At 38.1% G+C, this 23,292-nt stretch overlaps 1 protein-coding gene across 1 annotated transcript in view; it reads left to right on the plus strand.

The window, feature by feature from the left end:
* The window catches only part of pde8a (phosphodiesterase 8A), a 114,132-nt gene that overhangs the window by 48,651 nt on the left and 42,189 nt on the right, over positions 1-23,292 (plus strand). Inside the window, exons 2-7 of the mRNA XM_072464962.1 lie at positions 6,061-6,117; positions 13,199-13,389; positions 16,691-16,747; positions 18,932-18,986; positions 20,622-20,710; positions 21,301-21,379. Of these exons, the coding sequence (XP_072321063.1) occupies positions 6,061-6,117; positions 13,199-13,389; positions 16,691-16,747; positions 18,932-18,986; positions 20,622-20,710; positions 21,301-21,379 (528 nt within the window). The remainder of the gene's footprint in view (positions 1-6,060; positions 6,118-13,198; positions 13,390-16,690; positions 16,748-18,931; positions 18,987-20,621; positions 20,711-21,300; positions 21,380-23,292) is intronic.

Here is a 23,292-nt window from a genome sequence, read left to right on the forward strand (position 1 = left end):
AGGTAGATACAGAAGAAAAGAACAGATCACTTATAGGAAGTTTGAAAAACACTCTCAGTAGAAGATCTCCTATAAACAAAAACTCCCATAGACAAAACCCAACAAGGGATGGAGGGGAAAAAATGATAAGGATAAAAATAAACAAATAAATAAATACATTGCATTCATAGTTGCGTTCATAGTTCTGTCATTGCTCAAATAAATAAACTAGAATAATAGAAGTTGACTAGTCAGCGTTTACCGTATTTTCCGGACTATAAGTCGCACCAGCCAAAAAACGCATAATGGAGAAGAAAAAAACATATACAAGTTGCACTGGAGTATGAAATGTGTAAATAACAAATAATATCACATATAAGTCGCTCTGAAGTATATAAGTATAAATATAAGTATAATTCGCACCCCGGCCAAAACTATTTAAAAAAAGGTGCGACTTAAAGTCCAGAAAATAGGGTATTATTTTATTAGTCGACTAGTCAAAGGATACTACTGGAGCCTACAGAGATATCTGTTGCATTCTTTTTACCAAATAGAGGTTGAACTATGGTGAGTGAAGGCTTCAAGATAAAGAATATTTACATGTATTAAGTGTTAGTGTATAATGATAAAAATGTTAATCAATTATTTTTTGACATTTTGGTTTAATAAAGGCAAGGCAAGTTTATTTGTAGAGCACATTTCATACACAAGGCAATTCAAAGTGCTTCACACAACAGGAAAAATGCATTGAAATCACAAAGAAATTACAGAAATACAATAAAATTAACTAAATTAAAAATTATCAATCCAACTGATTTTCTAAACTAATAAAATCACAAACAAAAGAGAAGAGTGCAAAGAAAAAATCCTTTCAGTCATATGCGCAGCTAAACAAAACTGTTTTTAGCTTAGATTTGAACATTGTCAGAGTAGAAGCCTGTCTCACATCTTCAGGAAGACTGTTCCAGATTTTAGCTGCATAAAACTGAAACGCAGATTCCCCATGTTTTGTCCTGACTCTGGGCACCAGCAGGAGGCCGGTCCCTGAGGTCCTCAGAGTCCGAGATGGTTCATATGGCACTAACGTATCCAAGATGTACTTTGGTGCTAGGCCATGGAGAGACTTGTACACAAGCAGAGCTGCTTTAAAGTCTATTCTCTGAGCCACAGGGAGCCAGTGCAGAGACCTGAGAACAGGACTAATGTGATGATACTTCCTGGTTCTGGTCAGGACCCGAGCAGCAGCGTTCTGGATGTACTGCAGCTGTTTTACAGCTCGTTTGGAGAGACCAGTGAGCAGGCCGTTACAGTAGTCTAATCTACTGGAGACAAACGCGTGGATAAGTCTCTCTAAATCTGGTTTTGACAGTATATTTTTGATTTTGGCAATGTTTTTTAGATGGTAAAAAGCTGCTGATGTTATTGATTTGACGTGGCTATTAAAGTTCAAGTCTGAGTCCATTATTACCCCCAGATTTCTAATTTGGTTTGTAGGTTTTAGAGCGAGACTCTGGAGGTGACCGCTAACACTTTCTCTTTGTTTCTGTGGGCCAAAAACAATTATTTCAGTCTTGTCTGAGTTCAGCTGGAGAAAGTTGTTTTGCATCCACACACTGATCGGTTGGATGCAGTGACAGAGTGAATCTACTGGTCCATAGTCACCTGCCGATAGTGAAACATAGATCTGAGTGTCGTCTGCATAATTGTGATAGGACACATTTTCACTGCGTATCAACTGACCCAACGGCAGCATGTAGAGGTTGAACAGAAGGGGACCCAGGACTGACCCTTGGGGCACTCCACAGGTCAGGGTCATGTGGTCTGAGACACAGCTACCAATTTCAACAAAGTACTTCCTGTCTTCCAGATAGGACCTTAACCAGTTTAGGGCAGTGCCAGTGATGCCCACCCAGTCCTCTAGTCTCTGTAAGAGGATCCCATGATCGACAGTGTCAAAAGCAGCACTCAGATCTAACAGAATTAAGACTGAGGCTTTGCCCGTGTCAGTGTTCAGGCGGATGTCATTTGTCACCTTGACAAGAGCAGTCTCAGTGCTGTGATGAGGTCTAAAACCTGACTGAAAAACATCAAATGAGTTGTTTATTAAGAGGAAATCTGTGAGCTGTTGGTAAACAACCTTTTCAAGGACTTTGCCCCAAAATGGTAGATTAGAGATGGGCCGGTAATGACTTAGTACTGCGGCATCAAGACTGCTCTTCTTTAGGAGAGGCTTTATGACCGCAGTTTTCAAAGACATTGGGAATGTTCCAGATTGAAGCGACATGTTAACTATGTGAGTGAATGGTGCTAACAAACTGTTCAGCACAGACTTTAGAAATTTGGTGGGTAACACATCAAGGCAGCATGTAGATGAACTCAGACTGGTGATGATCTCATGGACAGTTTTGTCAGTTACTGGTGCAAAGTGAGTTAGCTCTAAGTGTCTTGGTGGTTTTAGGGTAATTTTTTGCATTGTGGGATTTATAGCATTTTTAATGCCCTGACCTTTGTCATTAAAGAATAATGCAAACTCATTACACTTGGATGTGGAAATGAGTTCTAACAGCAGCTGAGCTGGAGGGTTTGTTAATCTGTTTACTGTGGCAAACAGGACACACGAGTTGTTACTGCAGCTTCCAATTATTTCAGAAAAATATCTTTCCCTAGTTCTACATAAGATTAGGTTCTACATGTTCAGCTTTTCTTTGTAAATCTCTTTTTGAACCTGGAGCTTTGACTTGCGCCATTTCTGTTCGGCCCTGCGGCACTCCCTTTTCTGTGCCCTGACCAAATCATCATTTCTCCACGGCGCCTTCTGCTTATTTTTAACCATTTTAGCCTTTATAGGGGCGATGGTGTCCAGAACATTCAAAACACTAGATGTAACAGAGTTCAACAAATCATTTACATTAGAACATGAGACATTTTCAAAGTTTATCATTTCCATAAACAGTGCACCTGTGCCATCACTTATGTGTCTCCTCTGAACAACTGCAGGACCAACCGGAGGTTTGGGAGAAACAGACAGGTCAAAGAAGACACAGAAATGATCAGACAGAGCAACATCGATCACATTAACATTTGAAATATTTACCCCCTTTGTAATTATGAGATCTAGAGTGTGTCCTTTGCTGTGGGTGGGGCCTCTCACATGCTGAGTAAGACTGAAGGTTTCAAGGACAGCATCAAGCTCTTTAGCGTTTCTGTCACAAATATTATCAACATGCACATTGAAATCACCTGTAATGACCAAACCATCAAAGTCTGTGCATATGACTGAAAGCATCTCAGTAAAATCATCAATAAAACTTTGGCAGTGCTGGGGAGGCTTGTATAAAACAATGAAGAGAATGGATGGAGACCGTTTTAGCTCCATTTTAAAGGATACATACTCAAATGATGAAAACACCCCAAAAGACAACCTGCGGGTAATTATTTCATCTCTAAAGACAGCACAGACTCCACCCCCTTTTTTGTTTTCTCGTGTTTCAGATTCAAACTTAGAGTTGGGTGGAGCAGATTCTATCAGAACTACATTTCCTGTGTTTTTGTCAAGCCATGTTTCAGTTAAAAACATAAAATCAAGATTATAAGAAGAAATAAAATTATTAATTAAGAGAGATTTGTTACATAAGGATCTGACATTTAGCACAGCAAGTTTCAGACTAGTTTCAGTGAGACTGGGCTTTATCTTTTCACAGGGAATATGAATCACATTTCTCAGATTGGGCCTGACTCGCATTTTGTTTTTCCATCTCTGTGATGATGTGACTACAGAAATAGCACTAGGGGGGGGCTCTTTTTACATAGGGCCCCGGGTTGGTTTGATTTTTAATGTGACAATAAGTCCCGGCAACGCTGAGACCCAGTGCATCCTAGCTATGGGAGATACCAGGTGAAAGGCGAGGTTGGATGGGTGGTGGGGCTTTTGTAGCCAAGGAGAGTTTGGGACCAGGTGAGAGGCGAGGGGGGATGGGTGGTGGGGCTTTTGTTGGTGTAGTCGGCTTGTGCAGGGAAGACATAGCCCTTGCTATATTGGGCGTGAGTGGAGCCATCTTAATGCCTGATTTGATCAGACTTTCAAAATGGCTGGGAAGGCCCATGGGTGAGAGTGGAGATGAGAAGGAGAATGATGAATCTTTAGTGGGAGTAGATGTTGCAGGGGGAACCCAGGGCTGGTGTGAAGGCAGGGGCGATGACAGGGATGTTGTTGGGCTTGTCACAGATGGGTCCAAGGCCTTTGAAGATTGTTCCTTTGCTGGAGGCGATGGAGGTGAATGCGGAGCAGCTGGAGCTGAATCCTTTGCTGGTGGTGGTGGAGCAGCTGCTGATGAATCCTTTGGTGGAGGCTGAGGTTGTGGTGCTTTTGATGTTGAAACATTGGCTCGGTCTCTGGCTGATGGAGCAGGAATTCTTCTCTCATTCCTCTCTTCTCTAACTATCTGCTCAGGACCCTGTCCAGGCCCAGTCCAATGCCTCAGAGCGTGGAGCAGGTTCTCTGTCAGCACCCTCACTCCACCTCTGCATAGGTGGGGGCCATTTCTCTTAAACAGGTCCTCTCGTTTCCAGAATAGATAGAAGTTCTCAATGTAGTGTAGTCCTCTCGGGGAACACTCTTTGGACAGCCATGTGTTCAGCTGAAGAAGCCGGCTAAACTTGTTTATCCTCCTGTCGATGTTTGGAAGAGGTCCACTTATGAATGTTTTGATTTCCATTTTATCAAGCACGTCGAATAACTTCAAGAAGTCTTTTTTCAAAACTTCAGTCTGTTCCCGCCGCATGTCCACTGCACCCACGTGCACAATCAGCTGTTTAGCTCCTCCATGCTTAGCCATAATATTTGGAAGGAGTGACGTTATCTCAGAAACAGTGGCGCTTGGAAAGGAATGTGTGTTTATCTTTTCATGCGTCACGTGACTTATCGCGCCGTCCCCAACTAAAACAATCTTCGTGACCTTGGCTCCTGGCACAGATCCTCCTCGCTGTATTTTGGCCACGTCATCTTTCCTTTTTTCATTTAATTCCATCTCTGAAAGTGGTAAAAATCTGTTGGTGAGCTGTATTTTAGGCGACTTCACGTTATCTTTGTATCGTTTAGGCTTTGCTCCAAGTTTGTTCCAAGAAACAGCCTGGTCTTTCTGGTTTTTAGACAGTTTTGGAAACGACACAGAGTCACTGCGGTTTAGGTTGTGTTAATAAAGCCTGTGTCTTTGTTGTAGGTCTTTTCTGATGTGTGTCAAGTTTGTGTAGTCCAGATAATAACGATCATCAAAACATAATCGCGATTATTTTAACTTTAAATCATTTTTCATTTACATTTTAAATACGTTCATAGTATTACAATGAAGTGCATTTTATTCAGTGTATGTTTGAACTGATTTTAACACAGAGGCCCAGTTTATTTAAGTTGGTAGATTATAAACTTTAGAACTTTAGAACAAACTTTTGAAAAACATTATTGAATAAAACGCCATGCATTAATCAAACTACAGTCACAGTCGGGTAAAGTGTCTTGCCCAGTGACGCCGCAATTATTAGGGGAGCTAATAAGCTATTTCTGTGTCTTTCTGTCACAAATACTTATCTTACATCCAACAACATAAGTTTTTGGGAGATTCAATGCATAATTTATATGTTATAAAAACACAAAGAAAAATCCAGGCTAGTGTTTTCACAATACAATAATTTTACTCTATTTGGATACTAAGGAAAATGTTCAATATTCAAAGCCAATTTCAATACAAATCATAATAAAACAGAGAATAGACTGTACTCTTCATCACAAAGCGATAATTGTAGTTTATTTACTGTTAGACGTTTGAGTTTAATATTAAAGGTCCAACGTGGCCCCATTTATGTAATTTATTACAGGATTGATACTTCAAATTAATATCATTTTGATACAAGTTTTAGTATTGATTAGGATCTGAGTGTCTATTTAACAGTTTTTTTTGTTTTAAATTGTAAAACTCGTGTATTGTTACTTTTTTCTCTGTCATTTTAAGGTCTTGCAGAAAAGGTTGTGCTCTGTATTTTCACACTTTGTTCCTAAACGTTGCACATATGTCTCTTCTTTTTCAGACCACATTAACAGAGGTGCAATTTGGGCCAATGAAGTTATTTAAAGACCCACTTCAGGTAAGAACTTGTGCAAACACATGAATAATAGATGCTTGTTTCTGGCTCGTGTGCATTAGGGAGAGCCGCTGGATAGATTTTAGCGGTCAGGTTCTGGTTTGTCAAGAGGAAGCTGTGGTTTTTAATATGTCAGCAGCTCGTGTTTACAGTTGAGGACTTGGGGTTTCACTTTTTGCACTTGTACAAATGCAACAACAACAACAACAACAACAACAACGTTTTGACCCAGTTTCAATCCTGACCTGATCCTAAACAATATTGAATGTATTAAAGGTTATTAAAGGGATGTGCTTAATTGTATATGACAGGTTTCTGTTTTTCTAGTTTATTCATCATAGTTTATTTTTCATAGTTTTACTTCCATGCAGTTTGTGAAGACATTTAAAATAATTATAATAATACATCTTTTTTATGAATAATTATAATTCAGCAGTATAGTATAGTAGTAAGTATAATGGTCAGGTTACAATTCTTTTACATCAGGGACTTCTGAAAAAGAAAGAAATGAAAAATAAGAAAGAAGAGAACGGAAGTAGAGCTGAGTTCTAAAACAGAATCCCTCTGTGAGTCCATTATTACCCCCAGATTTCTAACTTGATTCGTAGGTTTTAGAACAAGACTCTGTAGGTGACGCTAACACTTTGTCTTTGTTTCTGTGGGCCAAAGACAATGATTTCAAAAAAACATGATTGCAGTTATCTGTTGGATGCAGTGACAGGGTGAATCCTCTGGTCCATATTCACCTGCCGACAGTGAAACATAGATCTGACTCGTCTGCATAATTGTGATAGGACACATTTTCACTATGTATCAACTGACCTAACGGCAGCATGTAGAGGTTGAACAGAAGGGGTCCCAGGACTGACCCTTGGGGCACCCCACAGGTCAGGGTCATGTGGTCTGAGACACAGCTACCAAGGTAACAGTTTTGATGTTGTTCGTGTTACTCAGATCTACGGTAACATAAGGTAACAGTTTTGATGTTGTTCATGTTACTCAGATCTACAGTAACATAAGGTAACAGTTTTGATGTTGTTCATGTTACTCAGATCTACGGTAACATAAGGTAACAGTTTTGATGTTGTTCATGTTACTCAGATCTACAGTAACATAAGGTAACAGTTTTGATGTTGTTCATGTTACTCAGATCTACGGTAACATAAGGTAACAGTTTTGATGTTGTTCGTGTTACTCAGATCTACGGTAACATAAGGTAACAGTTTTGATGTTGTTCATGTTACTCAGATCTACGGTAACATAAGGTAACAGTTTTGATGTTGTTCATGTTACTCAGATCTACGGTAACATAAGGTAACAGTTTTGATGTTGTTCGTGTTACTCAGATCTACGGTAACATAAGGTAACAGTTTTGATGTTGTTCATGTTACTCAGATCTACAGTAACATAAGGTAACAGTTTTGATGTTGTTCATGTTACTCAGATCTACGGTAACATAAGGTAACAGTTTTGATGTTGTTCGTGTTACTCAGATCTACGGTAACATAAGGTAACAGTTTTGATGTTGTTCATGTTACTCAGATCTACGGTAACATAAGGTAACAGTTTTGATGTTGTTCATGTTACTCAGATCTACAGTAACATAAGGTAACAGTTTTGATGTTGTTCGTGTTACTCAGATCTACGGTAACATAAGGTAACAGTTTTGATGTTGTTCATGTTACTCAGATCTACGGTAACATAAGGTAACAGTTTTGATGTTGTTCATGTTACTCAGATCTACGGTAACATAAGGTAACAGTTTTGATGTTGTTCGTGTTACTCAGATCTACGGTAACATAAGGTAACAGTTTTGATGTTGTTCATGTTACTCAGATCTACAGTAACATAAGGTAACAGTTTTGATGTTGTTCATGTTACTCAGATCTACGGTAACATAAGGTAACAGTTTTGATGTTGTTCGTGTTACTCAGATCTACGGTAACATAAGGTAACAGTTTTGATGTTGTTCATGTTACTCAGATCTACGGTAACATAAGGTAACAGTTTTGATGTTGTTCATGTTACTCAGATCTACAGTAACATAAGGTAACAGTTTTGATGTTGTTCATGTTACTCAGATCTACAGTAACATAAGGTAACAGTTTTAATGTTGTTCGTGTTACTCAGATCTACGGTAACATAAGGTAACAGTTTTGATGTTGTTCATGTTACTCAGATCTACAGTAACATAAGGTAACAGTTTTGATGTTGTTCATGTTACTCAGATCTACAGTAACATAAGGTAACAGTTTTGATGTTGTTCATGTTACTCAGATCTACAGTAACATAAGGTAACAGTTTTAATGTTGTTCGTGTTACTCAGATCTACGGTAACATAAGGTAACAGTTTTGATGTTGTTCATGTTACTCAGATCTACAGTAACATAAGGTAACAGTTTTGATGTTGTTCATGTTACTCAGATCTACGGTAACATAAGGTAACAGTTTTGATGTTGTTCATGTTACTCAGATCTACGGTAACATAAGGTAACAGTTTTGATGTTGTTCATGTTACTCAGATCTACAGTAACATAAGGTAACAGTTTTAATGTTGTTCGTGTTACTCAGATCTACAGTAACATAAGGTAACAGTTTTGATGTTATTTGTGTTAATCAAATCTACAGTAACACGAGGTAACAATTTTAACCCAAGTAATTTATCATGGTTAAAATTCCTGATGGATGTATTGTTCATTGAAGCCTTGGGTTGTCACGGAAACGGGGCCAAACATTTGTCACCAGAACGTCACATAATGGACAATACACTTGACGGACAAAGGCCACCGAGGGTCCATAGAGCGACTGGACATTTACTGCCTTGAATGGGGCATTGTACAGTTTAGAGCTGCACTTTGACCTGCGCTAACACCTAATGATGTGCTTCCTGTTACTTTGGCTTTACGTCGCTCAAATGCTTATGCAAGATTAAGTGCTTTTTAATCTGAATTGGAGGTGAGGAATATATTGAATAATAATGTTGTAAATGTTGATTTGAAGATATGCAAAATGTTTATTCTAGGTGTATTGTTTATCATAAAGAAAAAATGGCTGCGCAGTATTAGTATAGAAAAGATTGTGATACGGCTGTTATTTACTGCTACATCGATTTCATTGCGATATTTCAGTGATATTGAGACTATAATGTGCATGCCTTGATTTACTGTAGCCAGACTTTGTCAAAACAAAAGCTTAACATTGCCAAAAAAAACATAATTAAATCAAGGCTGTTAAGTAAAAAAAAAAAAAGCACTTTCACCTTCAATTAACGCATTTCAAGAGATAACATTTCCGTCCCCTAATCTGACTAACAAAATCAGTCGGTTTTAAAATGTCCTTCTTGGAGGATTAAATATATGTTCATCTTTATCATATCCGTGTCCTGGCCTGGCATATCATAAAAGTTTTATCTCGGCCTTTATGCTCATGCAGTTCCTCCACCTCGGCAGGAATGTTGACTCTTCTACCAACATCCCAATGTGGAATTCTGACCTGATTCTCTGAGCGAACTGAACATAAGCAGCTCTCACAGACGACATATTTATGACACTTTGACACGCGTAAGGGAAATGTTCAGATGCGGGTTAAGCTTGTTGGTTTACGTGCACTGTAACGGTTTAGCCTGTTCTGCTTTGATGCTTGAGTCGTGCTGATAAAGATCTTGTCGTTTTTACACCTAGCAATGCAGTTTGTCAAAATTAAAGCTATTATAGTGGAAAGAGGAAGTATTTTGGTAAATTGGGTAAACATAATACTATGTATACGACTTGGATGGAAATTGATCTCTCTTCGTGAATGATTATTTTGTGTTACCAAGTTGCCAAGTTACAGGTCAGATCTGTAAAGAGACGACAATGCTCACAGTTAGAATGTTTTTCAAGCATCTGGGGCAAATATAAATGGATAATATCGCAGTGGTTGTTTTTGGAGATTTTCAAAATAGAATATTGAGTCTATAATTGAAACTATTAAAAATGGCAGAGAAAAGAGACAGGAACGTGTGATAATCTCTCAAACAAGGGTATAAAATGACTCTTTTGCAGTCTATACTCTCAACATGGACACATTTTAGCACATTCCTGCGTCTGAATATCATTACTAATATATAAATAAAATATCGAGATGATATTTTTTTGTCAATTTTTGCCAACCACTACTTTCAGGTTATTTGTGTTTTTTATAATACAGACAAAGCAATAACCGCTCCAGTCAGTATTGATGTGAAATGGGGCCTACAGTGGGGGTCAACTTAACTGTCCAGAGGAGTATTTTTAGGACCATTATTGATTATTTCCCAAATTATATAATTTGACTTCAAGACAAACTCCTCAAGCCGGTTTTACTACAAACTGGATAAAAGAGCGGTGTAGTCACGTTTTGTGTAGTTCTCTCTTCGCATTACTGTGTTAAAATAAAGCTTTTTTTTTTTTTTTTTTTTAAGGCAGCACGTCGGTCCAAACTAAATATCGGCTTGTGATGGAGAATTAAGTCTGATATGCTAAAACATAGTGGCCCAATACATTGAACTACTGTTTTATCAGGTTGTCTCTCGTCTCGAGCTGGTCTTCTAACCCTGTCATCAAGTGAGGAAGATATTTCTGGTTTTATGGGGGAAAAAAACAGCATTTACTCCCAAATTAGAAGATCCAACTCTAGTCTAGACACTATCAATTTGAATAAATTCAGGACAACCTCACTGCCTTGGGTTGGGGTCAGCAAGTTCTTTTACAACACAGAGCTTGCTTCTTTGTCCAATTAACTCCAGTCAAATTGAATTATGAGCACTATTTTAAAACAACCCATCCTCTGTCTCCTTATTGTGGCCGGGACAGAAGCTGCACTTTTCTCAACAAAGTCTTGGCTAATTCGATTTTACAGGTGTGATGCAAACCGCTGTGTGCAGAACAAACTTCTCCTTCTTCACGTTCATCCGAGGGAACTGCCAGGAGCGGGGATGACGTTTGTGAGAGAGGGTGACTCATGAATCTAACCTCAGTGCCGCTGTGCTGTTGGAGGCGGGCCTAAAAATCCCTGCTTTGGTATTTACGCAAGCAGCACACGGCCTATATGAAAGTATGCAGGCTGAGAGAGCGCACTGTGCGACGCCGAGCTGAAGAGGGAAAAAATGGAAAGAAAAAATAAAAAAATCAGCCAGTGCGAGCGTCACGAGCTGTGTCATAGATCATTTTAGAGCAGGATTAAATGGCTGAAGCGGATGTGGAGGTAATCGGATCGTTTGTCGTGGTTTCAACAGATGGAGAAGGTGCAGAAGGCAAAATAATAGACTTCATTTTACCCTAAACATTTTTGTTTACATTTCTGGTGAATAAGTCTGTCACGATTATGATGGGTGATATCGATATCGTATCGATATTCCAGCGATATTAGGTTCAACAGATATGTGTTAAAACATATCTTTACACTTAATTAGCAAACAAAAGTGAAAAGCCTGTCAAATGATTCACAAAAGTGCAGAGATATCACTTTATACTCTTATTTCAAAGTTTTAAACGCAACTTTTTAAAAAAAAACATTTCAGCTTTTTTGTCGCATTCTAATTTTGCATATCTTCAAAACAACCTTCATGATATTATGTAAATGTCTATGTATTGCCCACCAAGGTTACTTACTATAATTAAGAAGGCAGTGAAACTAATATATTTTGATGCTCTATATTTATTTTCTTTGCAATAGTTGGGAGAATTTTGTTATTGTGATATTAAGATTTGCACTGTAGAGGGTTCAATAAAAGTTCCGTTAACTTCTGGCTGGTTATTGTCTCATTCTGCTATTTGTTTTTCGCTGATCCAGTTTTATGACACTGTAGATTTAAACTCTGGGATTTTATGAGTTTATTGTTTTTGTGTCAGTGGCATAAAGTAGTTTTAGTATAATTTATATTTGTAGCAGCATATCACGCCAGGCCTTTGGGTCCACCACCTGCTTGTCTCCATGGAGATGTTATTGCTTTGAGTGCCATTGTATGGCATTAAACTTGTATGTACGTATATCCCAATGGAGACAATCAGGTGGCACCAAGAGCCAAGGTACAGTTCTGTGGAGAGGCGAGTCACTGTAAGAATCATCATTTACACATTTACATTACTTGAGTAACTTTTTAAAGAAATGTGTACTTATTAGAGAAGTTTTCAGATTCTACTGGAGTAATATTTGGTTTGAATTTACAGTACTGTTACTTTAGTAAATGTTTTTGTTACTTTTCCAGCTGTGAGTACGTCTAAAGTGACAAAAGCTTCATTCTGTCAATATTAATGAATTGTTTTGGTAATTTTGTGTGTTTTTTTTTTGTTTTGTCTGACCCGTAACCCCTAAATCCCATTATAAATCCCTTTTTAAATCTTGTCGTTTCTCCAAATACTTCACTTTTACTTACTTAATTATTTAGATCACTACTTTGTACTTCTACTTGAGTAACATTATTTTACAGTCACCTAACTTTATTCTTACTTTTGTAAACATTTTGAATCAAACCCACAACATCCTTGTTCCAATGCTTTTGGGTTTTATTTTTTTCAATTTGTATGTAAATGAACAAGAACAAAATAAGAAACATGACACAGAGAGAGAGAAAACATACAAACAAAAGGCACAGACATCTTAACATAGTGGTAACATTAATGGTCCAGAATCTGTCAAATTAATCCTGTTCCAAATTAACTGCAAATTCTTTCCTCTTTTCCGTATTTGTATTTGTATTTGTATTTGTACAGTCCAGTCCTTGATCATATAGCCATCTCTTTTTTTCTTTTTCTTAAAGAACTACTTTTTTGTAATGTTGCAGGTTTGGGTTTAGTAGCTTTGCTCATTTGAAACAACCCAGAAGATTGTTACAAGAATGTCCACCATTTCAACTTCAACCCATTCTTTACTTTGAAAAATTGTTAACAGGATGTAAAATATATGGTGGATGTAACACTAGTTTGGTTCAGTCCAAGTTGAGGCCAAAATAAAGATGTTTAGTTGCCCTTGTGGTTTAGATCCTACAATACCACTTGCCTCGCTTTGACCGTTTACAGAAATGTGTTGTTATTACTCTGAACACCTCTGTCTCTGTGTGTTGCAGGTACTTTTAGTTTTTGCCAAAGAGGACAGTCAGAGTAATGGCTTCTGCTGGGCGTGTGAGAAGGCGGGCTTTCGCTTCAGTTTGGCGCGGACGGCGGAGTCGGCGCTCGAATGTTTCGTGGAGAAACACCACGACCTCGTCATCCTCGACCACAGACATTCCAGACACTTCGATGCAGAAGCACTGTGCCGGTGAGAGACTCTTATTGGCAACCTATGGATACCTTATTGAGTTATTTATTTGTTTTTATGGGTAAAATAAGAACGCCTTCATTTATTTGAGCATTTGACAGGTTCTGGTTTTGTTACTAACCGGTTATGTGGCAGTTTGTGAAGAAAAATGTAAAAATAAAAGTTAAATATTACAGAAAAACAGAAATGAATTATAAAAGCAACGTTGCATAAAAAAAAAAATGCAGGGACAATTTAACAACTGACTTTTTCTTTTTTAGACAGTTTAACAATCACTCGGCAAAATAAAGGTGTTTTTAGGTATTATTATTATTTGTCAAATCATTGAGTAATTAACCTGCATCTGTACATTTAGGCCTGTTACATTTACATTATGGTTGCTAGGTAACTGTAACCGCTGCTCATGTCCAACCAGGAAGTAACACTGTAAACTTCACCAACATTGTCAAACTCGTGGGAAAATAGGCCACATTTGAAGTAAATCCTTCACTACTTTTTGAGTGAAATGTGAAGTCAGATCCGTCATGTGCACTTCAAGTCCAATACATAGTTGTAACACATGATATACAATACAAACAGATGGTAAGAATACTTTGGAACATGTATTTGGTTACAGAATACTGCTTTATGCTTTTTGTCGCACCACAAGATCATCTTAATTCATTCATAAAACATTTGAGTTTCTTACACTTTGACTCCACATATGATTTGTTTTGATCGTTCTGTGTCTTTTTCTGTGGAAATGTCTGAATCTGTGCATTATTTCATGTTTTGTCTGACCCATAACCCATAAATCTGATTATAACTCTAGTCGTTTCTCAAAATACTTTTTAACTTTTACTTGAGCAATTATTTGGGTTACTACTTTGTACTTCTACTTGAGTATTCTGAATACCACCAAATGAAAGAGTAACTGGAATACAGTTACTAAGGATGTCATAATATCAAATTTCAGTGCTACAATTATTGTGAGATCATGATTTTACGATTATTCACTCTGATTAAACAAAGGTATAATCCATAATTTGCTATATTTCACAAGTCTAGCTTTAGGAAATCCAACTTTCTGAATGAAAAAGTAATGATACTGTCACATAAACGGACAGACAAAAATAGTAGCGTACTTTACAGCTGAGATTGACTATTTTAGAGGAAAGATTGAACTAAAATGACTCATTGTTGCTGCCTACGATTGTCGATTATAATTGTTTAGTTCTTGTGATTATACTATAACCTAAATATAATATAACAATATTTGTCTTCGGTTCATGTATTTGGTTACTTCACAGCCCATGATATACAAATGGCTCCACTACAACCACTTCGGATTAATACTGGATTTAAAAAAACTAAACCTGAAGCAACACGTAGTCGTCATAAATGAATAAATCATCTCCAGCATTTAAACATTATTTTGTCATTCAGATGTGAAGCGGGGTAGACTCTCTTGAACCACAATAGGCAGGGCACAATATTGAAAAGTTTGTGCCAAAATAATCACGAGAAACAGTTATATCACAAATGACTAAAGTTGCTGATAGTTTGAAATAGATCAAAATGGATATTAATATTGACAACAACGTTCTAGAGGAGGACGACACGGGTTAGAAGCTTGTTTCTGCTCATTCTGGGGATAAAAAGAGAAATATATTTGTTCAGATTTTACAAAATGTCGCACACATTTTTATTGTGTCGTCAAGGTTATTATGTCAATTGATAATCATGATTTTTCAGGCCACAAATCGAATCATTAAGAGCTAAAAATCAGCTAAAATCATCTGTAGCAATAATTGTACTTGTCTTTAATTCAAAAAAGCAAAACTACATATAAAGTCTTTTTCGTTCTTGTCTTTTAATATGGTCACATCTCTTTGTCTTCCCTTTTCGTCCCGATAAACGATCCTTTTCATTCCACCATCGGTAATGCAAATCTTGTGACTGAGAACTGTACATTGTCTGAAAGTGTGCAAACATAAATACATACAGTTTTTTCTGCCTCAACAACATTACTCGCCTTTGCTCGTGGAGGGAAAGTCCAGCTCTTTCCCACTCTCTCTCTCTCTCCTGATCCTGATCCTTCGCTTCAGTCGTGTGTATGAGAAATGAGCAGCCTGTCCCCTACACTCCTCTATCTTTAGCCTGTGCCCAAACCAAAAACACACACACACATTCATTTGGGACGGCCCGGCGCGTGGATCTTAACCCTATTCATTTTGGACGATCCATATGTTGCTTGTACCCGCACAGGCACCGCGGGCCGAACTAAAGGCCCTTTATGGCTCCAAACCACAGCTCCATGAGTGGCTCCTCTCACTGCATTCTTTCAGGGGATTGGGCCCAGTGGCGGAGCTGCACCACGGGGCTCAGTCTGCCTGCGACTAGGACGTTTGCAGACAGGGTTACGTGTACAGTGTGTGTGAAACGGGAGCTTGTTGTGGGAGTGTACTTTTTCTTATTTGTACTGCTTGGTCCTGGTTTAGTTAGACCACGTTTAGTCCTATGGAGGGTTTTAACCGGTTTAGTCTTGGATTAGAGCAAGTTTAGTCTCATTCAGTGTTGTCACGATACACAAATTTAATAACTATCTTGATACTTGGGTACAACCACGATACACAAAACCAATTGTAATTTAAAATGCTCTTTTGTCATTTTCAACACCAAGTAATAGTTCTATCTTTATGTTCCCATGTGGTTTTATACTATTTCTGATAAAGCTCATGATCATTCTCTTTCTGTTTGAGATATTTTACTATCGATACTTGTTCAAATGAGTTTCTAGTTTCAATATTATTTTTAGTATTGATTAGAATCAGATTGTCGATACAGCCCTGGTCCCACTAAACCAGCCCTTTGCCTGTTTTAATCCGGCCCCCGCATACTATGGGATTATAATTATTTTAGCTTTCTCTTTTTTATTGTCTTACAAACATGTTTCCTTAATAAAGATTGAATGAAATAATAATGAGACATTTTGTCTTGAGCTTCTGTTGCTCCGGCCTTTGCCTCATGCCTGGATTCTAATGTGGCCCTCGGGATTAAATAATTGCCCACCTCCTAAAATAGACTCTAACTCTGGATTCGTCCCAATTATTTTTATTTTCAATTGGATTTACTTTGAATGTCTTACTCTGCAAAGTTTAAAATCCATACCGTCAGGCATAAGTTAGAGTTATTCTTTGAACTGACCTAGAACTGTGTAAATGTAAAATATAGAATGTGCATAATGATTGATGCAAATGGTTTTTCCTCCTGTCGCTCACTTCGATAACTGTATAAATGTTGTTTTTCTGTTTGTTTTTAGGTCAATTAGATCGGTCGTCTCTTCAGAAAACACTGTGATAGTCGCTGTTGTGAAAAGGTATGTACGCGCTGCTCAAAGTAGTTCAAATGTTACTTAAACTAACTGTATTTTATCTGTGTGCATTTATGTATATTTATGTATATTTATGTCGTATCCAAAGTGATAGATTACCGCTAAATGTGTGTGTGAATTATTAGATATGCAGTGACTATTTTAAACAAGGCCGTGGCTGGAGAGCCGCGAGTTTCAGGGACCGCGGCATCTCCCTTATTGCCCGTTATTGCCTCATGGTTAACCCTAACCCTAACCCTAAACCTAACCCTAAACTAACCCTAACCTTAACCCTAAACTTGACCTTAACCCTAACCTTAACCCTAAACTTAACCTTAACCCTAAACTTAACCCTAACCTTAACCCTAACCTTAACCCTAACCTTAACCCTAACCCTAACCCTAACCCTAACCCTAACCTTAACCCTAAACTTGACCTTAACCCTAACCTTAACCTTAACCCTAAACTTAACCCTAACCTTAACCCTAAACTTAACCCTAACCCTAACCTTAACCTTAACCTTAACCCTAAACTTAACCCTAACCTTAACCCTAAACTTAACCCTAACCCTAACCTTAACCCTAACCTTAACCCTAACCTTAACCCTAACCCTAACCCTAAACTAACCCTAACCCTAACCTTAACCCTAAACTTGACCTTAACCCTAAACTTGACCTTAACCCTAACCTTAACCTTAACCCTAAACTTAACCTTAACCCTAAACTTAACCCTAAACTTAACCCTAACCTTAACCCTAACCTTAACCTTAACCCTAACCCTAACCTTAACCCGGCGCGGTCTAAAACGTCGCTAAAACACGGTCAAATAGCGGCGCAGTTTCAGGAGCCGCGGCGCGCGGCCGGCACAAAAATAACATGGCTTTTTCGGCCGCGCGCCGCGGCTCTGCAGACACTCCCTTTAAACAAATCCCTGTTGCCTTACTGCACGTGTCATTGGACAGAAAATATATTAAATAAAAACTAAAAGTTGGTATAAACACAATGAAAATGATTCTGATAATAAATGATAAAATCTAATTACAATGGCATAACCTGTGACCTCTGCAAGTCACAGTTCATTTTGATGATTGTGTTTTTTTATAATAATGTAATTTAAAACTGCAAATGTCACAATATTCAAGTTTACAATTATTTTTAGAAAACACTGCACAAATAAACAATTATTTATGATTATTGTCACCGAGGCCAGAACAACAGTGAAAGCCTTCGTTACTGTTTAATGTCTAATACTTTCCATTGCAGCTTTATTAAATCAAACTTTCTAAATGATAAAGTAAAATTAATGTGACATAAAAAGCAAGATAAAACAGAACTTTACATTTATTTCATTTTTTAAATGTATTTTTTTCTTTGAAAATCCTTGAAAATAGTGCTACCTGAATAATCTTCATTATCAATTACTAACTGTTTTTGAAATCCCCATCTTCATACTATATTATCTGTTTAGTGGGACTGTAGTCGTTTGCTCAACACAAAGACCAATTCATCAACTACATTTTTTAATAGTCGACTTGTTTTTTTATTGGAGTTCCACGGATTTAATGAGACCACAGCAGAAAGGAGAAGGGAGTGAGGTCGCTCTAGTTTGGACTGGACAGTTTAATCCTGCCTTTCCGTTCAGGGACAATAAAATGTGCCTTAATCTAAACGTTTCACTTTTTTCCCGTTTGCTACGTCTGTGTTTTTAGGGCTGTAGTCGATTCTCGGTCGACTGAAGAAACACCTTGTCGATCGATTAGTCGACTAAAGGGGCCTTAAACTGGCAAAAGCGCTCAAAACATTTGGCCGTCTCTATGATCTGACCCAAACTGCACTCTCGAGACAATAACCGCACAGGAGTTCAAGCAATAACAACTATTTACACAAAAAAGTGTGTATTTATATAAAAATGTCGCTGAAATTAAAAACCTTCTCGCACTGATCTTCATCTAACTCCAGCCTTTCATATCCTGCTCTTGTCCCGCACGAATCCTTATTATCTCAATAAATAATGAAGTCGACTGATGAAAAATGTGATCGACTGAGAAACCCTCGACTACGACAAAAGACAGACGACTTAAGTGTGTGCGGTCGTAATAGTGGGGCTTTTGCAGGGAATGTCTTTCATATTCGAGCTCCTTTTGATGGCTCTTAATGCTCTGAATGCAGTTTTATCATGTTTCCTCTTCAGGCCGGACCGGGAGGAAGCTTCTGTGATGCCCCTCATCAATGCTGGCTTCAACAGGGTGAGCAGCGTCCTCTTTTATTATGCATCTTTGGCGTTTTGGACAGGAGCTAACTTTTGGAGGGATCATCTTTTACTCACATTAGAGTTAAATCCAGGTAGTGTCTATTAATAACACAGAACAAAGCTTTGCCAACACATTTGGGCTAAACCCCAAAACAAAGATTGAATGGACCCGGTCTGTTCCGCGCGGCGGCGACGGCGGCGGCGGCGGTTTCACCTTCAAAATGAAACACGAAAACTCTATTATTATGACCAAACCAGGACGAGGATCAAGAAAGCCTAAAAATAGCAGTTATTTTTAGCTTGGGTTTTGTCTGTTGTTCTATTATTCATCTTCGCTGCTCGTGACACTTGGGGCCTGGTGTTTGATTATGATTAATTTATTCAATAGCGAGAATGTTTCTGACGATTCACAAAAGTTTGATGTGAGATTATGACCGTGACATTTGACATCTGTTGAAAAGATCAGCCATTAGAATGTGTTGATATATCACAAGTGCTGAGCCGACACTTTTACAGGAGAAGAATATAAATTGGCAATAGTGGTTTGAACTAAACGTATTTCACTGTCTTTATTTGAAACCATAAACAAATGCAGTTCTTCACAGTAATGTTTGGACGTTCAATAAGGAAAGTGATAATGTTGTGGTTATTGTTTTGGAGGGATGCAAAACGTAGAATATGATGTAAATTGTCTGTAGTAAAAACACTTTTTGAAATACCACGAAAAGAACTGATTGAGAATAAAAATGCATCTTTCAAAAAACCTATACAGTGATGTTTATATTTCTTCACATTAGTTGTTTATTTTATAGTTCATTCACGTTTTGTGCCATACTTTAACCTCAATAAGACAATTACAGGCGTTTGCACTTATTTGTAATGGATTGCTTGCCATAATAGGTGTTTTCACACATAACAGTACCAAGAACTAAGTCCCTATAATCCCTGGCCCATATTTAGTGTAAGGAACAACCCAGTCCCTCTTGCACAAAGCAACAGCTGAAAGTGTGTTTAAATGGCTTTAATATTAGCATCTTTTATAGTCTGGAACTTTGAAATATTAAATAAATTCAGGTTAAATGTAAAAACAAAGGTATTTTCCTTCATCCTGACACTGTCAATCACACACAAAGCCCAAACAAACAGAATTAAATTAACTATAAAATGTTCGGTTATTATCACAATTCCACTTATAATAATGACGTTTCTGCTTGTTTTTAAGAATTGTTGTTAAACTCCTGATAGTCTGACAAAAATGAAAATCTGAGAAATCAGACCTTACATTAATTATCAGAATTTTTTTTTTTAGAAATATCTGTAAAATGAATCACAAAAGTGCAGGAATATCACCCTACATATTTTATTTAAAAATAAAAATGAAGTCTGCTCTTTTTGTCGCATTTTTCAAATGTTTTCACAAATTTAGCAAATCTTCAAAACAACATTCACAATATTATCTAAATGTTGATGTACTTCCCACCTCTACCATGATCATCCCCCCAAAAACAGCTCCAAATTGTTCATTTATCGCCACGTTTACCCCACGGGACCCCACACTACTTCAAAAACACAGTCCTCCAATAAGAGTGCCCTCCGTCTCACTGCTGTTGTCATTGCCCTTTGACCCCAGAGATTCGTGGAAAATGCCAATATGATGGGCTGCTATAACGAGCTGCTGCAGTTGGAGCACGGCGAGGTTCGGGCGCAGTTCAAACTAAGGTAAGTGCGGCTGGAAATCTGAAGTAACGGTACAAAGTGCTCCAAGTAAGAGTAGAAAGTATTTGGAGAAACTACTACTAGGAAGAGTAATGTAACAGGATTTATGATTTGAAGTAAAAGTAATTTGAAGACAAAAACATTCTGTTATTTATTTTCAAAGGACGGACCACAAGAGTCTAAATCATAAGGAAAATAATTTAAAGTTGTTGACTCACGGTGGGAAGAGAAAACTTTTACTTCAGTAAGAGACAAATATATGACTTAACTAAAAGTATGACATCTGAAAAGTGTAATTTCTTCAAAAAGTAGAGTACTACCAACCATCACATGACATTTTGTGATTGTAGATTAGTTTTTTTCAAAAGGGGAGCGGCATTCCAAGTAGCAAATCATTTCATAGTATCATTGGAAACGGCCAATGAAACACTTGAATGGTTCGGGTAGAAGTATCGTCATTTGATTCAGTCTCACGGCTCACGATACCAATAATGTGTTTAATAATGACGTGTTTCATGACGTTGGAGAGCCTTGTACCATGTGAGTGTAAAACATGTCCAGAGGAATAACACACGTGTCCTTGTCCTGCTCAGGGCTGGGAACGCTCTCTTCACAGCGCTGGAACAGAGCCAAGAGGCCATCGAGATCTCCTCTGAGGATCAAATCATTCAGGTCCCTTTAAAACACTTTACACACATTATTGTGCGTGTGTGTGTGTGTGCGCGCGTGCGCGCCTCTGTGTGTCTCTCTGTGTCTGTGTCTCTCTGTGTGTCTGTCTCTCTGTCTCGCTGTGTCTCTGTATGTCTCTCTGTGTCTCTGTGTTTTTCTGTGTCTCTCCGTCTCTCTCTGTCTCTCTGTGTGTCTGTCTCTCTCTGTCTCTGTGTCTCTGTGTCTCTCTGTGTCTGTGTCTCTCTGTCTCTGTCTCTCTGTCTCTCTGTGTGTCTCTGTGTCTCTGTCTCTCTCTGTCTCTCTCTGTCTCTCTCTGTCTCTCTCTGTCTCTCTGTGTCTCTCTCTGTCTCTCTCTGTCTGTGCGTCTCTGCTGTGCGTGTCTCTGTTGTGCCTGTTGTGTGCCTGTTGTGTGTCTGTTGTGTGTCTGTTGTGTGTCTGTTGTGTGTCTGTTGTGTGTCTGTTGTGTGCACGCTCACGTCTTGTGATCCGAGTTCTGAATGGAGCCTTCTGTGGATTACAAAGCTCGGTGACAGTATATATAACTGTATATATAACTGTATATATGTATTTGACTTAAAGGAGATGCCTCTCTTTAGATCTTACTTGTTCTAGCTGGTGTTTGGGCGTCGCCCTCTTTCCTCCTGCCATCTCATTTCCTACGTCAGCAACCGCATCAAACTTATCTGCCTTGAAACATGAGGTTTTTGTTTTAATCAGATCATTTTTAATGCCTTTCGTGTAGAGCAAAGACTTAAGACTTTGCATTGATTGGTTGACTTGAGGGGAGTGAGGCGTAGCTATTAAATATGTCTATAATCTGACTATAAAGTACTGTATACTTAAATACAAAATACAATACATTAGTTTACAGCCATTACAGTACTTTGTTGTGTACATTAGTTTACAGCCATTACAGTACTTTGTTGTGTACATTAGTTTACAGCCATTACAGTACTTTGTTGTGTACATTAGTTTACAGCCCTTACAGTACTTTGTTGTGTACATTAGTTTACAGCCCTTACAGTAGTTTGTTGTGTACATTAGTTTACAGCCCTTACAGTAGTTTGTTGTGTACATTAGTTTACAGCCCTTACAGTAGTTTGTTGTGTACATTAGTTTACAGCCATTACAGTACTTTGTTGTGTACATTAGTTTACAGCCATTACAGTACTTTGTTGTGTACATTAGTTTACAGCCATTACAGTACTTTGTTGTGTACATTAGTTTACAGCCCTTACAGTACTTTGTTGTGTACATTAGTTTACAGCCCTTACAGTAGTTTGTTGTGTACATTAGTTTACAGCCATTACAGTACTTTGTTGTGTACATTAGTTTACAGCCATTACAGTACTTTGTTGTGTACATTAGTTTACAGCCATTACAGTACTTTGTTGTGTACATTAGTTTACAGCCATTACAGTACTTTGTTGTGTACATTAGTTTACAGCCATTACAGTACTTTGTTGTGTACATTAGTTTACAGCCCTTACAGTAGTTTGTTGTGTACATTAGTTTACAGCCCTTACAGTACTTTGTTGTGTACATTAGTTTACAGCCATTACAGTACTTTGTTGTGTACATTAGTTTGCACATTGACGTCAATAATTTAGTGTAGAGAGGTTTATTTGAACTACTGATTCCCGTTGCCTGGCTCCCGGCCTGGGATCACTGATACATACTGTACATATTATTTAATTTGTTTTATGAAAGGGTGTGGCATGAAGAGTGTCCTTTTATAATCTCAATAAAATATATAACATAATAATATGGCCGTGGCTGCAGAGCCGCGGCGCAGTCAAAGGGCCCAGCAGTTTCAGGAACCGCGGCACTGCCATATAGCCTCATGGCTAACCCTAACCTTAACCCTAACCTTAACCCTGACCCTGACCCTGACCCTGACCTTAACTCGGCGCGGT

This window comes from Eucyclogobius newberryi, unplaced genomic scaffold (assembly GCF_026437365.1).
Source record: "Eucyclogobius newberryi isolate DKJ021-1_F unplaced genomic scaffold, fEucNew1.0.hap1 SCAF_5, whole genome shotgun sequence".
Classification (NCBI taxonomy): Eukaryota; Metazoa; Chordata; class Actinopteri; order Gobiiformes; family Gobiidae; genus Eucyclogobius; species Eucyclogobius newberryi.